This window comes from Lonchura striata, chromosome 17 (genome assembly GCF_046129695.1).
Source record: "Lonchura striata isolate bLonStr1 chromosome 17, bLonStr1.mat, whole genome shotgun sequence".
NCBI classification, from domain to species: Eukaryota; Metazoa; Chordata; class Aves; order Passeriformes; family Estrildidae; genus Lonchura; species Lonchura striata.
Window position 1 is genome coordinate 6,318,683 of NC_134619.1, and position 17,358 is coordinate 6,336,040.

The window sequence follows — 17,358 nt, forward strand, 5'->3', positions numbered from 1 at the left end:
TTTTGATTCAAACATAGAGGAAGGAAAGAGCCTCCATCCTGGAAGCCATGGTGTACACTCTCCAAGGGGCAGCAGACTTTGCTGGTACCCACTGGAACTGAAAATTTTCCCAAACTACCTCCAACCAACTGATAAAATACAAAAGAACCCCAGCATGCTGGCATTCAGCAGATTACCCCCATAGGAATCACCATGTTGAAATGCACTGCTAAAGGGACACGGGGAATTTGTTGACATGTGTAATCACAGAATAACAGACTGGTTTGGGTTGGAAGGGACCTTAAAGCTCACCTCATTCCAACCCCCTGCCATGGACAAGGACACTTTCCACTAGATCAGGTTGCTCCAAGCCCTGTCCAGCCTGGCCTTGCTGGGGCAGCCACAGCTTCTCTAGGCAACCTGTGCCAGTGTCTCACCACTCTGACAGGAAAGTATTTCTTCCTAATAGCCAATCTAAATTTACCCTCTTTCATCTTAAAGCCATTAATTACCCCAAGGAACAGCCTTCTGGGGGAAGAAAATGGTTTTTATTGCTTCCATAAATATTTGTGCAGAGCCAAATCTAGAGTTCTCATCCCATTTGCTCATGCACACGATTCCCAAATTGTGGATATTCAAACGGGCTTTTTTTCTCCCTCATTTTCTGACTCAAAAGCCACAGAGCATTACAGTCAGGAGTGCATCACATTGTAGCTGTTAGAGTGCCACCAGCTCCAGGGGCTGGGGGCACGGCTCAGGTGAGCTCAGCACCCACTTACAGCAGGAAGGGCGAAGAAGGATACGCCGATGAGCGTGAAGGTCGCCGCCAGCAGCCGCCCGTTCCAGGTCTGTGGATACTTGTCCCCGTAGCCAATGGTGGTGAGAGTGATCTGCAGGGAGGAGATCAGTGCCCAGCCCTTGGTCAGACAGCCTTAAAAACTGAAACAACGCAGCCAAAACTCCCACAGCAGCCGAGTGGCACGCGGAGGAGCCAGGTCACCGCGTGTCCCCAACTGTGCGAGGCACGGTGCAGCTCAGAGACCTGGGGCAGGGATGGGCAGCTCCACGGGATGCAGGGACACCCCGACACCCGCCCTGCTTCACACCAGTTGGGAGCGTTTTGGTGCCTTTTGCTGTCACAGAGAGAGAGCTGCCAGCTCGTGCAGAGGCTCGGATCCTCCCCCAGGAGGGGTTGTGCCTTCGGCAGGGGAAGTGAACCGGCTCTGCTCCCCAAAGTCCCTCTCGCAGCTCAGGAAAGCTGTCTGCACACACAGAGCTCTGCTGCTGTTTATTGCCAACCTTCCCAGCAGTGTCCATCAGCTGGTCTCCACTCCCCTGTTTAACAGCAGCCTGTTAGGCTGAGAGGATGAATTAGGGCTCCTTCACACCGCCTCGTTTAGGGATGGGTTTTGTGTTATTGCAATGCACCAGGAGAGAGCTGGCGAGCTGCTGTCTGTATTTTGGGGAAGAACTTGAGAAATTTGTTGGAGACAGAGTCTCTTGAATTGCAAACTGCAGAAGACACTTTTCCCACTTCAGTCCATGGACATCACTGCTGGAAAATGCTGGCTATTCCCCCAAGGCTTCCAAGAGGATTTGGAAAGCTTGGGACTAGCAGGACAAGGCAGAGAGGGATGGTCTGATTAGAAACATCTTTGAGACTTCTGATCCCAAAGGCTGTCCTTGTCACACAGCCCCCATGGACAGGGCTGGCCCCAGGGATGGGAGCTGACACCATGCTGATGTGGCATTGGAAACATGCATTCCATTTAGAATAAAAGATCACTTTTACACAAATTGAAGTAGGATCCCAAAGCGCCTTTTAATTGGGCCCACTAAAAGCCTTATCAATTAGATGCTATTTTGACCAAGTGGTTAAAAATTGCATCAAAGTGGGTAATCCTTACTGAAATGCAGTCAGAGCAAGGCTCTCTCCATAATCACTGCAAAGCTGGTTTACAATATTTTTGTAATTTCTATAGACAACAACAAGTGTTGGATACACTAAGATCAACCAAGGGATGAGCTTCTGAACCTGAAATTTGGTTTGTCCCATCTCTCAACATCTGCCCATATTGGATCCCTGAGCTGGACTCTGACAAAAACTGTTTATTTTAAAGAAGCTCATATTTTTTTCTGAATTTCTCAGCAGCAAAACAGTCTCAGAAACAGAAGGGATAAGTCTGCCCATGGTTCTCCCCGACTGAGCTCTAATCTGGGCTGTCACTTTCCCCTCATTGTTTATTTTCTTGTTATGTCAAATTTAGCTTTGTTTTTATTTTTCTGTCCTAACTAAGGGGCTTGAAGAGCAATTTACTGCCTCTTTCCCTTTGTTGGAATGGAGGAGCTGCTTGATCAGCTGATTCCTCTTCAAGCCTGTTACTGGGATTTGATCAGATTGGGGATTTTCATTACATGCTTTGTAACCAAGGCCAAACTAGTGATGGAGCAGAAGAAGAATAACACAAGAAGATTAGAATGTTATTAATTCTCTCTTTGTTAATGGGGTAATCCAATAATTCACATGCACACACACAAGCACAGCAAACCACAAGTACTGCCCTTTCAGCAGAAATGTGACAGGGAGTGCTTGCCCCACTGGAGCCTTCCTGCTACTTAGGCCCTATTAATTTTATGAAATTTATTCCAGCGTATTCAACAGCACCTTCCCCAAGTGCAATTTAAATAATTAAAGGGCAGCAATACTTGTCAAAACAATGATCAAAGCACCCAGTGGTGCAGGATCCCTCTCTGACCTGCCTCTGTCACGACAGAGCTCAATCCCACGACGGGGAGCACACCAGTTCTGGGTTCCCCTGCAGCTCCAGCCAATTCAGAAACATGATCCCCTAACAATTTCTATGAGGTTTATGTAAGAAAAAGAGCTAAATGGAACAGCCTGAGGCCATTTAATAAAAATGTTAACTAAGCACTCTCTAAGTCAATACCTCACGTAAGTGATAGAAGATGGAGGGTTAATGGACATTTTATTTTAATAACCAGCAGCTGCTCTATGGAAATTACTTACCAGACCCCACCAGAGTGCATCTGCGTATGTATCAAAGTGCTCATTTTCTCCCTTCTCGGCCAAGTACACCAGGAAAGAGGCCAGGATGAGGCACAGGAAGCCAATATACCAGGCAGTAATCAGCTCCTGTGAGATCATTAAAAGAAAGAAGAGAATAATTGCAGTCCTGGTGCACATCTCCAAATGCTGAGTTTCTTGCTTGCTGCTGGATCTGAACTTTCCCTGCACTTGTTTGGGTTCTGGGGCTTTGGCTGGAGATCAGTGATGGCACTTTCTGTGATGGGACCGTGGCTCTGCCAGGCCTGAAGACCAAATCATCCAAAACCACACAGCAAATGGAGAAGGGAGTGTTAAGAGCTCAATTATTGCAAGAACTGGAAATGAGACTTCAAAAACGCTGATAAATCCCCAGTTCACACAGAGAAGTGGAGTCAAAACTGAAATAGGAACCCCCAGATCTCTGGAGATTCTACTTAGGGCAGGTCCAATCCACTAAAGGAGGAGCTGTGAAGTTGGGGTCTGGATGGACTATCCCCCAAATTTTAATTTGGAATTCATAAGAGTGATTATTTTTTGATTAGGTTACTGCAATGGTGGACAAAGGAGACACACAAATTTCCTGACTTTTACATAGTGCTGGAGAAGCTGGTTAAGCTTCTCTGGGGAAAAGAAAGTGAAGGAAGCATAAGAAATGTTAAAATCATAAATACAGCATCAGGAAGCAAAAAATTAAGAACAACCTCTTTCCAAACTGATCCCCTTACACCAGGGATTGGTTCCATGACTGGAATATCTCTTTCCCTTCCCTTCTTGACTGATGGAGCACTCCATCAGACCTTGTGTCTCTGACTGTGTGGCTTCCCTGTGTTCCCTGCAATGTCCTGCCATTCTCCCCAGGCCTGGAAGGACTTTGGGATGGAGAGCTGAACCAAAGCAGTGTCTGTGGTGGGGAAAACACTGAGAGCAGCTCCACGTCCTTGCCTGGGCCTCGCTCACCTTGCTGTGCGCGTAGACCACAGAGCCCAGGAGCTTCCAGGTGCCGCCGCGCCGGTCCATGCGGATCATGCGCAGGATCTGCAGGAACCTCAAACTCCTGAGTGCCGAGGTGGCAAAGACGTTCCCCTGGGACCCCGCCGCCAGCACGGCGATGGATGCGATCAGCACCATGATGTCTGAGGGAACACAGGGCAGGGAAGGGTGAGGAAGCACTGCCAGACCACCACCAAAGGGAAGGGCCCTGCCACTGCCTCGGGCTGTGCGTGACAGGGGTCCCCCACACTTGTATCCCCTGCTGGAAGGACACAGCACTAATCTGAAACTGGAGCAAAGCAGCCACTGCACACCTTGTGGGAACATCCTGGTTTCCTTCTCCGTGGTCATCATTCCCATAGAAAATGGGTCAAAAACACTGCAAATGGATTTTGATCTGATTCAGTGTTAACATTGGTTAAATTCTTGCCAAAGGCCCCTTCTTTTATCAGCCATAGCTGCCTGTTTCACAGAGCAGGAAATTCCCCCATCTACACTGGGAATGAAAATCCATACGTCCTCCATAGTAATCCTAAAATGCTTAAGGACAAAGAAAGTCCAATAAATTGGTAAGAAAAAACATCTTGCTCAATATATATCAAAGATCCCATAAACTTCCCTCTTCTCTGATTTGCTACAGAAAATTTTATAGGAGTGTTTTTCTGCGGAATAAACTGAAATGCTGCATATGACCATTGCCAGCTCCCACAGGCAGCCTCCACAGCAAAGAGCACGGCCACTCTGTCCATTTCTAATCCCATAAAATATCATTGCTGTGCCCAAATGGCCCCTCTCACAGGAGACTCTTTGAATGCTTTACAAACAATAATTAATTAAGTCTCCCAGCTCCCTTGTGAAGAAGCTCATCAGCACCAGGAAAGGCAAAGTGAGCCACGGAGTCTCAATGACTTGGGAAAAATTTGGTGTGGAGGTTGGACACAGGATTGCAGGATTGCAGTTCCTGTGCTCAGCTTCCCCTGGCTAAACCCTGTTTCTGTGGCTGTGGACAGATGTCAGTGACACGTGAGGTATGCAGGGCACTGGGATGACTCCCAGGTCAGCAGAAAACAGGGAGAGCCCAGTGACAAATCTCAAAAAGCATGGCCATGGATTAGGACTTCTTCCTTTGGGGTTTTTCCCTTTCTCAAGGTAACCATGAAGCAACTGAAGTTTAATCCCCAAAACATATGCAAGACACTGGAGCACCATGCTTGGAATGGCCATCCTGGATTGGGAAATGTCGTGCAGGGACTCAGCTCTTACCAATGACACAGAAAGGCTTGCGGGCAAATTTCAGCCGTCCCCTCCAGCCCCGGTATCGGCAGCAGCAGCCGGCGGCCCAGATCCGCACAAAGTACTCCACCCCAAACACCACGATGGTGACGATTTCCTGCAGGGAGGACAGTGCCGTTAATGGGGAAAAAAGGATGGTGGAGAGCATGCTCTGGAACTCATGACCTCAGAAAATACATCACTGAGCAGTCTGCACCACTCGACAGAGAGCCCAGGCTTGAGAGATCATCAGATCTCTGCTTCTGTGTCTTCCCTCCTCCTCCCCAGCGTGGTGAGAGGTGCTGCACGTTGTAGTCATGATCTGGAGTTCTACACCTCCTCATATTGTGCTTGTTCCCCCATCACAGGCCTGATGAACACCTCGTTGTCTCCCTGCCACCAGGACTCAACTCAGTTATGCAGAGGGAAGAGCAGAGATGGGAATCACTGAATGGGAATAATCCTAGAGGATGACAGAAGGGGATTTCAGCTTTTTCCTTAGAAAACTGGCTGGTTGCCTGTGTGTGCTGGGAGATCTGGTGCAGGCATGGTGTGAATCCTCCATCCCTTGATGCCACGTGAGCTCTTTCCATCTCTTTCCATCTCTTTCAGTTTCTTTCCATCTCTTTCCAGCTCTTTCCATCTCTTTCAGTTTCTTTCCATCTCTTTCCATCTCCACCTGAATATCCTGTGCATGCTCCCTTCCGTTTGAGATCTTGTCTCAACTTTCTCATGTGTCAAAACCAGTGAAGTCCTAATTAGTCTGGAGCACCTTTTGATTTGATGTAGGGCAGGAATGGGGAAGAGGAAAATGGACAAAAGGAGAGGAGACAGGTGAATCCAGCAACCCCATATTTTTTTAATTTGTTTTTCCCCATTTCTGACCCACAGGCCCGAGTGGTCCTCTTCTCACAAAGGACAGCTTAAATTCTTGCCTCAAATATCCCCTGTCTCAGGGATTTTTGTGGTTTTGACCTTATTTTAATACTTCACTGTCAGCCCCACTTACCAGGATGTAAAGGGCCCCTTCTGAGCTGTTCTGGTACTCATCAATGGTGGAAAAGACAGACAACACCAGGCAGGAGAACACTAGTAGAAAACTAAGGAACACAAAAAGGGAGAGAGAGAAAAGGTCAGTCTTAATGGCAGTAAATTTTCATACTCATCCAACAAACTCAGAGAGCAATTTTGGATATATTTCTCTCTGGGTATTGACTGCACAGCTGCTATAGCACCATGTAAAAGGGTAAGACAAGTGCCCAGTTTTGCTAACTGGAAGAGTTACGTGTGGGTGCACCCACTGGACTATCCCCAGTTTGGCCAGTGCCAATGCAGTTCCCCTTCCAGCTGGCTGCTCTGATCACTTCTGACATTTTTTTCTCCAAGGAAACGTGAGCTCTTTCAGCATCCAAAAGTACCCAAACGAGCAGGGACATTTTTAACTGGGATAAGAGGGGAGCAGACTGGCTGAGGAGCAGGAGCACGGCCTGACAGCGTGGGCTCTACCTATGCATTTACATCCACAGAAGCTCACTCACAAGTGGTGCTGCAATTCATGCCAGAGTGGGACGTTTTTGGGTGGATTTAATGTTGCTTTCTCAGGCAGGTACTCCACATTAACTCCCTGCTGCCTGGAAAGACTGGTGATTTTTTGGGTTTGCTGGAGGATCACTGGGAGTTGGGTGGTTGTTATTTTGCTCTTCTGTGGCCAGCCATGGGACAGAAGAGGGGTTTGATCGGGGAATGTAATTTTGGTGCTGTTGGCACTGGGGAGGGAACTGGGCTGGCCTCTGTTCCAGCTCTTCAGGGACAAAAGAAGCCTCATCCTGCCATAAGCTGTGGGGATACAACCTTGATATCAGCTCTAATTTACCCCCAAACCAGGGAGATGCTCCAACCCAGCACTGACATCTCCACCCATGGGCAGCCTCCCAGGAGCAGCCTGGGCAGTGCCACCCCAGCCTGTCACTCACTGCCTGCCCCCATCAAGGCTGCCCAGTGCTGGATGTTCTGCTGCAAATCAAAGGGCACAGGATGAGTGACAGGAGCTCGGCTCCCTTCTGACACTCAGCGCCTGCATCCGCAGCTGCTGAGGTGTCCTGGCATCTGCTCAAGGATGGAAGGATGGAGGCTGCCACCCCTGCCCACTGCTCGCTCCAGCAAAAGCAGGGAAATTAATTTACTCAGGATCGATTTACTAATACAATAAAGTAGGCCAGTGCAAGGAGAAACTAAAAGCTGCATTCTTCAAGAGCATTAAATAATTCATCTGTCTGACTTTGTCTCACATTCCTACAACCTGCATTGTGAATATTTATAAGGTTTGGTTCTGCTGGTGGGGGCTGTTGCTTTTTGGTGAATAAAGGAGTTTCACACCACCAGGTCGTGCTTGTGGCTTTGCAGTGACCATTAATGTCACAGTAATGAGTAAAAATAGGGAGATTTGCAGTATTTATTCGAACCACAGGCTGAAACGTGGTGGTGAGGTAGGGACTGCTGGAAGCAAGGGACCTTCAGAGCCATCTCAGCCAAGGCTGAGCTTTATCAGCCACAAGATGAATTCAGCATCAAGCAGATAATTGCCTGATTTCTCACTGCAAATTTCTCCTTCTCACATCACCTTTGGTGTGCAGACACTTGAAAAAGCCTCAGGAGAGTAAGAAAACCTCACTTGCAATCCCACTCACGATGCCAAGCTGGTCTTTTAAAACCCTTGCCATAAACAATCCCACCACAACCTGCCCTGCAGTTGTGCTCCATCCATCCATCCCAACACCCTCCAGACTGCTGGGGCTGTGCCCTGGGAGCTGGAGAAGGGCCCCACTGCTGCCCACACCATGACAGGGAGAGCAGAATCCCACATCCAGGAGGGAAGGAGCTGCAACGAGGTTGCTGCACTCCTGGAATGGCCCAGATTTTACTGCAAACTTCTATGCTGAAGTGAGAAACAAATGAATAATCAATGAGAGAAGAAAGAGGAAACAAACAAACAAACTATAATGGAAAGGGATCAAGGGAAAAGAGAATTCTATATTTTTCGATTAAAGAAGTAGAATGTGAGCTGTATTTATTTTTGTGACCAAACATCACTGTAAAGTACCTGAGGAAGGGCTGAAAGCAAAATGTCAATATCAGGACAAGCTTGCACACTGTGTTTGCTCAGCTGATCACCTTGGATGGATCCAGAATAAAGCCAGTATCAATTCATGAGTCCTGGCAGGCACACACACCACAAAAAAAAGAGGTTTTCTGTATGTTGTCACTAGACAGATATTGATGGGATGGGGGGGGAAATAAGAAATAGAAATTGCTTTATCACTTTCAATCCCAAGGATGGATTGTACACGCTGTGGTTATGGGGAGAGCTGGGGCAGCTCCAGGTGCTACTGGAGCAGTTGGACACCTGGGTGCTGCTTCTCCCCCTTCCAGCACATCCCTGCAGCCTCATCCCCAGCCTCTCCCCGCTCCTCAGCTCCCCAGGGCCAGCTCAGAGCTGCTGCAATTTCCACTCTGGGCTCCCCAGGGCTTCCATTGCCAGGGAGACCTGATGCAGATCAGGCTGGCAGGGCCAGCTTTAATTACATCTCTGCTGAGCACAGGAGGCAGCAGGGAATGCACCAGCTTCTCCAGCAGAGCATGGGAGATCCATGGACAAATCCCACAGGGACAAAAACCTGCCCTGGCTCAGTCCCAAAAGGTAAGGGATCTCCCTGGCCCAGCCAGCAGTCCTGCCAGCAAGGACTGCAGGCTCTGCATCAGCACAGGATGAGCTGCACACGCATCCCAAAATTGCTCCAGGGTGATGCAGCTCCTCTGCCTGACCGTGTGGCCACCAGCCTCTGGGGGGATGGAAAAGGAGACCCAGAGAATGGCACCTTTCTGCAAGGAAACTGCATTTTGGGGGATTCAGGTCTGTCTGGCTCCTGGGAGGCTTTGAGTGATGTGCATGTCCCCTTTGGACAGAGGAGTGGAAGAGGGAAGCTGAGAGGTACGTGCACATCAGGGCATGTGTCCTCTGAACTGTCACAGAGGGAGGGCAGTGGGGAGCAGGAAGCTGGACTCTGCTTTAATGCCACCTAATCTACCCAGACAGATCAGAAAAGGGCTTCAGACCATAATGGATAACTAAGGAAAGGGAAACAAGCCAATAAATAGTGTAGCAGTTGGAATTAATCTAATTTTTAAAGCTACATATCTAATGAAAGTAAATTACGTCTGCAGCCTGACTCTGGGAAATGTTAGTTTGCAATAAGGAACATTAATTAGGTCCCATCTAATGACTTTTACATTGAAGATGCCAATTCTGCTTGGAACATTGGAGAAGACAATATATTCCTGCCGAGCAGACAGGTCCTGCCTGATGCGTGGCTGGAGTCAGCACCCAGCATCCCCAAAACTCCAGGCAGCATCCAGGGTGGTTTGGGACCACTGCCTCCTCTCCAGTGTGACAGGAAGGAGAAATCTGCCTCCAGCCTGCTGGAGAAGGACACCTCATTGCATTTTCTCACTCACCTCTCACTGCTGCAGGCCCCAGCACCTTCTGCTGCTCTGCCATCCCTCACACATGTTGCTGGGACCTTTAAGCTCAGCCAAGACTCAGCTGTGCAAATCTGACTGCTGCTAATGCCAGTAAATCCAAAGACCTCCAAAGTCTGACTTTACATCCAAAGGTTATGTTGACTTAAAACACCCGTGCAAGCTTCTTATTACAATTTTTAAATCCCAGCACCAAATCTGCATATCCAGATTTTATATCCACCGTGCTTCAGGTTAGCAACAGAAAAAGGAATGACTGAACTCCCCCTTGGAAATAAAAATACTTAAAATGCATGAAACACGAAGATTGTCCTTCTCTCTCTTTTTTTTTTTTTTTTTCTTCCTCAGTGAAAGCACATGATGGAATAATCATAAAGCTTCTCAGGTTAATCATCTAATTTGCCTTCCAAAAGAAACCCCCTTGGAATGTACATGCCCATTCACATAAGCATTTTAAAAGGCCTCTAAATTTATTCCTGAAATACTCATATTCAAATAATATTCACTGACATTCAGAAATGTTGGGGTTCCTCTGATGGAGCACCCCCAATTAGCAACTGGATGGATACAACACAAGGAGGTGACAGAAGATATAATAAGGCACTGTGCTTGTTGGCCACTTTGATGGCTTTCCCTGGAACTGGGAAAGGCCATTAATGATTTGTTTAGTTAGAAGGGGCAAAGCTAGAAAGGAAGGAGTATTTCACAACAGGCATTCAAGAGCTGCACAATGAAAAGCAACTTAAAACATTTAGAACACTTGAAAATTACTTTGGGGATGTAAACAAGGCATTGATAATTGTGCTAAAAGAAAACTGATGTGCTTATGTGCAATCCAGCTGCAATCCCCATAAATCCATTTGCTGTGGGCTCTGTAAAACCCTGCAGTTCAAGTACCTAAAACTTTGAAGTAAATCAAAGGCCAGGAAAATACAGAAATTACAATAAGTGAAGGTGAAAGAGCATCCACAGCAAAGAGGAACAGAGAGTGGCAAATGCCTTTTAGTGCTCAGAGAGCCTCAGAATCAGAATGGGAGTATTTGCAGCTCAGTTTAAACCTCCATTGAGTCAGAAGTAAAATGCTGAGAAAGCCATGACTTTTCCAGGGATAAAAACTTTGTCATACAGCACCTACCCTTAGCCAGGAGCATCCATCATCTTTATTCATGTAAGCAATCCTGCTGTGACTTCAACCTGGCTGCTCACTTCCAAGGCTGAATAGAAGCCTAAATACCTCACTCTGGGTTCCCACATCACTTGGTCTCAGCCAAAATCATCTCCCAAGGCAAATTCTGTCACTAGAAGAGCTGGAAATAGAAGTGGAGACTCCTGCCTGTTGGCGCTGTGCTTTAATAAATGTTCTCCTTCCCAACAATAACTCCTGATGGCATCTCAATCCCCTCAGGTTGGCCATGCCCACCCTCATCCTCTGTCCTGAGATTTTGCTCCTTGGAGGAGCCTGGAGGATCCCTGAGCATCCATGTGGGTAGGAAACGTTTGTGATGAGCACAGTGGCTGGCTCCAAGGCAGAGATTGTCATGGTTTATAAACTTTTAAATAAATCATTATCAAAGGCCTGTCTGGGACAACATTTACACCTCCTGTGCATTCTCAGTGCACTCAGGTGATGCCTGAGCAGCCTTGATAAACCCCCCCCTTGCTTATACAAAGCCATAAAGAGCACTGAGGATTTGGTGTGAACTGTGGGATGGTTTGGGTTGGAAAGGACCTTAAAGATCACCTAATTCCAAGCCCCTGCCTTGGGGCTGACACCTTCCACTGGAGCAGGTGGTCTAAAAGGAGCCCTGGAGCATCTCCAGAGGACAAAGCAGCGTTCAGGGAAGGCTGTGGTGGGTACAGCGAGGCTCTGGGTGGTGTGCTGGGAGGTGAGACTTCATCAGGCTACAGAGAAACAGCTCCCAGAGATCCATGTTAAAGGGCTGGCCCTGGGATGGGAAGGAAAATCATAGGATGATTTAGGTTGAAAAAACCCTCCAGGATCTTTGAGTCAAACCCTTCCCTAGCACTGCCAAGGCCACCCCTAAACCATGTCCCCAAGTGCCACAGCTACACATCTGTGGAATCCCCTGTAGGAGCATGGCAAAGTGGCACAACCAAGTCAGAAGAAAACTTCTTGCCCTGCCTCCCTTCAATTTAGGAAGCACATTTCTTAGAAATAAAAGCAGGATTTAGGAATTTTTTTTCTTTAATATCCACCACTTCTGAAATCAGTTGCCACTCCAAAAGCTCCTCCAGCCCTTTGCCCTTGCTTGTAACAGGACTGCCTGATCCAAATCCATGGACTGCAGGAATCTGAGCTGAAATTGGGTTTCCATGAAATAATTTGTCCCTAGTCCAGCAAAGGATTGTGTATCCTCACACTTAGGAGCAAGAGTGAGCTTAAGAGCTTTTCTGGATTGAAGCCTCAAAGAACAAAAGCTGTCTGGAAATGCCAGGGAATGGAGATCAAGATATGAACGCTTACAGTGGGAAAAGGAGTTAAATGTAAGGAATTGCTTGGGTTTTTTAACAGGCTGGCTCTAATCATTTAACTCAGGCTGAATAAAAGCCTTATTAATAATAATGACTGCATGCAAAGTTCTAGCTCCAATGTTCTGCTTTGTCCTCACCCAGAATGAATCACTTGGAAATGCTTGTCTGCGTATTCTCCTCACCCTGCACACGCAGCCTCAGAGGAGCCAGATGTCTGGAGGAAAACCCAAAGTATTAATCAAGCCTGTGCACCTGCCAGAAGAGTCTGTTCCTGCTGGGATCCAGCTCTGCTGGGCTGAGGCTTTCTTTCAAAAAATTTGGTGGGGAGAAATATATTCATGCAGCTGCAGAAATGGTTCATGGGAGAGAATCCTAAAGCCCACGGTGCAATTACAGTGCATTGGGAGGTAAATTAAGAGTATAAAATATTGGACATTTAAGTAATTCTTAAAATGTCTGTGCAGGCATTTATTCAGATCATGTTCATTGATTTTAATGTGAGGGAAAGTTGCTGTCTCATGCAATACCCACATTATTCAGATTGAAATCTGAGCACTGTCTCTCTTTCATCCCACAGGGTATTCCCCCAAAAGAGCCTCTGCTTCCCCACCCTGGAGAAATCATTGCTAGTGAGCACAGAATATAAACCTTCCTGATCCAGCCTTTATCCCTATTGGAAGATCAAGTTATTTCTGTTTCTTAAGCCTTGCTTTTCCACAACACCTCAAGAAAAATAAATTTCAGAAGCCAAGGAAATGCTGCATGGTTGGAACACGCGGGAATCAAAATTCCTCTTGCCGAGGTCAAACTCCTCTGACTGACCTGGGCAAGTCACTCGACCTGAGGTGAGCTCTGGAACTGGGTTAAAAGAAAGCTGCCCCTATAAAATGTAATGCTGCATCTCATCTAAACATCCCTCCAGGGAATGTGATATACAAAAATAGGCTCTGGTCTAATTGCAGATAGGAAGATTGTCTCCAATCGGGCTGGTTCCTGCAGCAGACAGGAATAGTAGCCAGTTTTTCAAAGGTCTGTCCCAGAAGTAGATATTCAGCTGGAGACTGATGTTTCCTGCCCACAAATGATGAGCTCCATCCCCCTGAGCTCCTGCGGGTTCCCTTCCCCAGCACCACGAATTTCAGCACCTCAAAACCAAAAATCCTTGCTGAGAGCATCCTTAGGAAGCTGCTGCCACAGGGGCTCAGCAGCTCTCAGGAGCCACCTGAACTGTTCCAGACCCACAGAAGGCAACTAAATAGCTCCAAATCCTTCTGCTGCCTTTAAAATCCTCAGTTTCTCCAGGGGTGAGGCCCTTGGCTTGTGCTGCTGTAAAAGCAGGACCCCAGAACTGTTGCTCTTGGGCTCCCTCCCAGCCAAGAGTGAAGAAGAATTGCAGATACAGGCAATTTTGAAGGCACTCAGATGCCCCAGTCACTTCCCAGGGCCCATCCCCAGCCTCATTCCTTGATAATTAGAAGACCAGGATGTGGTTTCTGAAAACCAGAGGCTAATGGATAACACCGAAGTGTAAAATGCAAGGATTACCAAAGCCTTGCTGATTTTGTTTGTTCATTTGTTTATTTAATTAACAGAGTCTTGGGGAAAATAAGGAAATATTTGCAAACTGCCCATATAAAATCCAAGAGTTGGTAATTTCAACATCTGTTTAATTTTACCTCTCTTGTCCCAGGTAATGAGCAGGAGCTCACAGCTAAGGTGCAAAATAATTGGCTTACAGCCTTTTGATTTCAGTGCCCAAAAGACTATGACCCCCAAACTGGGTAAGAAACAATGTAACCTGAGGAATAACAGGAATGTCACAATAATTGGGATTGATGTTCCCTCTCACCCACTCCAGCACAAATCAGGAATAATCCCCTGAAAGCCAAGGGGGCTGCACTGGCACAGGAGAGGCTCCAGCTCAGCTGAGTCCAAACCCTGCAATGCCTGAAAGAAACCTGAGTTTGGCAAAGAGAATGCAGGATTAGGTCCAACAAAGAGAAATAAAGAGCCTGTGGTAGTTTTGGAGCTCTGCATCCCTTCCCCACGCTGTGGGGTATCATGGTCCTCCACAGCAGAGGTGGCAGAACATGGTCCTGGTGTTTCCGTGCCTGTGAAGCTGCTCCTGTCAGCATGGGAACATTTTTTTCCAGGAGCAGCATCTGGGCCATGCAGACAAGCACCCAGAGGAGCTGCCCAGGGTGAAGGGACACAAAACAGACTTGGATCTTTGGAGAGCTCAGCATTTAGAAGACAGTGCTCTTTAGCCCTAAAAAATTGCTGAACCAGCCCAGTTATGCCGCAGGGAGAGAACATCACACCAGCTGCCAGTCAATCCCTGCTTAACTTCACCACTGACAGAACTATTTTGAGTCTCCCAAAACTGCAACTCTGAAAAGTCCTTTTCCACTTTTCCTCTCCATCAGCAAAGTTTCCCTGAGCAGATTTGTGCTCCCCCAGGGGCGATGGGGACATCATCCTGCCACCACCCACACGGGCACCTCCTTGGCCCAGGGCAGCTCGTGACTCCTGCACGGACAGTGCCAGGTCTGCCAGGGCACAGCCTCTCTTTGCACCTGGTACATTAAACCCGTCTCTAAAGGACAATTGATCACTTCTGTCACCTCTCACTCCTTCCCTGGCATAGCCCAGGTGGATGGCCAGGTGTGGATGGGAGCAGGAGAGCACAGCTCACACATCGAGAGCCTTTTGCAGAGGGAGAGGCTGCCCAGAGAGCTGAACCCTGCAGAAAGTGGAGGGAAGCCATGGCCCTGCCACAGGAAATCAAGGCAAACTCAGTCAGTGAGGGAGCCTGGTTTGAACTGGGCAGCTCTGGGGGCCTGCTGCAAGCAGGGCTGGGGCTGAGAGCCAGCACGTTCAGCTCAGGGCTTTTGTGCTCACCTGGATACTTGCAAAAAAGGTGACATTACCTCACCCAAAACACTCCCAAAACTCCATCAGTGGAAAAGGGGAGGAATGATGCGTGTCCCCCCCAGCTGTCCCTGCAATGCAGCAGTTCACTGCCAGCACAACCTGTTCACTTCAGTTAAGGCTACATTCCCCAGCCAGTTCCCAAACCCCACGCCTGTCCCTCGCTGCTGCTCATTGCTATGAACCACCCAGACATGGGCAGGTGGGAATCAGGCTCAGACAGCACCAAGCAGGTGGTGACCAAACCTCTGTGGATCTCCTGATGATGGATGAGCCTCACACCATTGCCCTGCCTGGCTGCCTCCCTGACGCTACCTAAAATTTGGACCTGTTGGCTGATTTTCATCGAGTTTGCCTCAGTGATGGGCAGCAGGGAGGATAAGAACCTCTTCCCCCGTTTTTGCCCCTCAAAGGAGGCTGCCACATGAGCTCCATGGGGCTGACACACACCAGCCAGCCTGGGAAAGCCACGAGCTCCCAGAAAGCAGCTCCCCCATGTTCCCCCACACAGCAAATGACAGGTTTGTTCCCTCTCCTTATTTCCCTGTGCCAGTAAACACAACAATAAATAGCAAGCTGCAGGAGGCAGATGATTGTGTGGTGAAAGGTGGAAAACATCTAAAAATGATTTAAAGCAGGGAGGAGAATAGGAAGAGAGGTCTGTGGATTATAATCTCTGAGGAGGAGGAGCTGTTTGGCTGGGGAAAAGCAGCAGAGGCAAGGAAGGTTTTTCCTTCCCACCCTGCAGCTCCTTGCTCTGGGTGATGCTCAGGTCTTGTGTGCAGGTCCCTCTTTGCAAAGGTCCCCAGACTCAGTCCTGGCACAGGACCCCAGAAGCCTCAGCCCTGGGAAAGGAGCAAGGGCTGCACTGCAGGGACTGGACCCTTTAAAAACTCCTAGGGAACAGGGACACATGGCATGGACACAGTAAAGCTGAAGAGAGATTATCTAGCTGCCATTTCAACACTCTGGGAAATCAAAGTCGATGGAAGCCATATGCTCTGCTGGGAAGCATCCATCTCGTTGCCAGGGAAACATCCTTCCCGTTTAAAATGGCAGGCAAAGGCTTGCAAAAACCTGCTTTTAACCCCCTTTTTCAGGCGTGATGCAAGTCCCCCAGCAGCTCCCCCAGCCCTGCAGCATTGCTGTACTGCTGCCTGGGAGAGCTGCTGCTGCTTAGCCTGGGAACAGGAGAAGGAGATGGTGCTTCTCCCCTGGGCTCCAGAGGAAATCAGAGCCAGCCTGGCAGCAGTGAAATCCCACATCGAATTCCCAGCTTACTCCCGAGGCAGCTTCCACAGCTCATTCTCTGGAGAAACAGGGAATCTCCCGCCTGGGTCACATCCAGCAGCTCCACTTGGGGATGCTGCAGGTGCCTGGTACAGTCACACACAGATGTGCCCAGCTGTGGGGCAAGGGAATGACCAACAGCAGGACCACAGCTGTGTTTGTGCTGTTCAGACCATCTCCTGCAGAGCTGCAGGTACCACCCATTCCTTCCAGGCAGCGAGCACGGATCTGACCTTGGGAATGATGAAAATCTGCAGCCAGGACTGCAGGCTCCAGGAGCCACAGGAAACCAGCACTGAGCTCAGCAGCTGCCTGGATCTGCAGCTGGCCCTGGGTCTCCTGCTCTGCATCTGCACCTTCTCCTTGCTCCCTCTAAGCCAGAGGTACAGTCCTGGGTCTAACGCGGCCAGGCTGGTTTGCCAGGGCCACTCTCAGCTGCAGGAGGAGGTGATGGGGGATGTGGGAACAGCACTTCCAGAGCACAATTTATAACCTGGCACCGTGGAAGTCACAGTATTTGGAGTCACAGCATCCTCAGCCTGCTGCTAAACCAAGGCAGGAGCAGCTCCATCCTGGTTGTGTAACCCAGCCTCGCAGGACTTTCCCCATAATTAGAGAGCCTTTCCCTGCAGTCCCGTAGGGGCCATATGCTGCACTCCTGAAAGGATGCTCAGAGCTGAGCTTCCTCTCCAGCACGTATTTTCAGTCTTCCCTAGAAACAGCAAAGAGCAAGAGGAAGCAGGAAAGAGGGGGGAAAAATGTTTAATTAATCTTCATTTAATTTCTGCTCTCTTTTAGCG

The 17,358-nt window shown here is 48.5% G+C and overlaps 1 protein-coding gene across 13 annotated transcripts in view; it reads right to left on the reverse strand.

Annotated features, from left to right (window-relative positions):
• Window positions 1-17,358, reverse strand: part of KCNQ2 (potassium voltage-gated channel subfamily Q member 2) — a 72,854-nt gene that overhangs the window by 44,315 nt on the left and 11,181 nt on the right. For all 13 annotated transcript variants that reach the window (XM_077786994.1, XM_021527278.2, XM_021527273.2 and 10 more), the window contains exons 2-6: window positions 6,318-6,408; window positions 5,300-5,426; window positions 4,004-4,179; window positions 3,008-3,133; window positions 759-869 (exon numbers count right to left, since the gene is read on the reverse strand). In XM_077786994.1, the coding sequence (XP_077643120.1) occupies window positions 759-869; window positions 3,008-3,133; window positions 4,004-4,179; window positions 5,300-5,426; window positions 6,318-6,408 (631 nt within the window). The remainder of the gene's footprint in view (window positions 1-758; window positions 870-3,007; window positions 3,134-4,003; window positions 4,180-5,299; window positions 5,427-6,317; window positions 6,409-17,358) is intronic.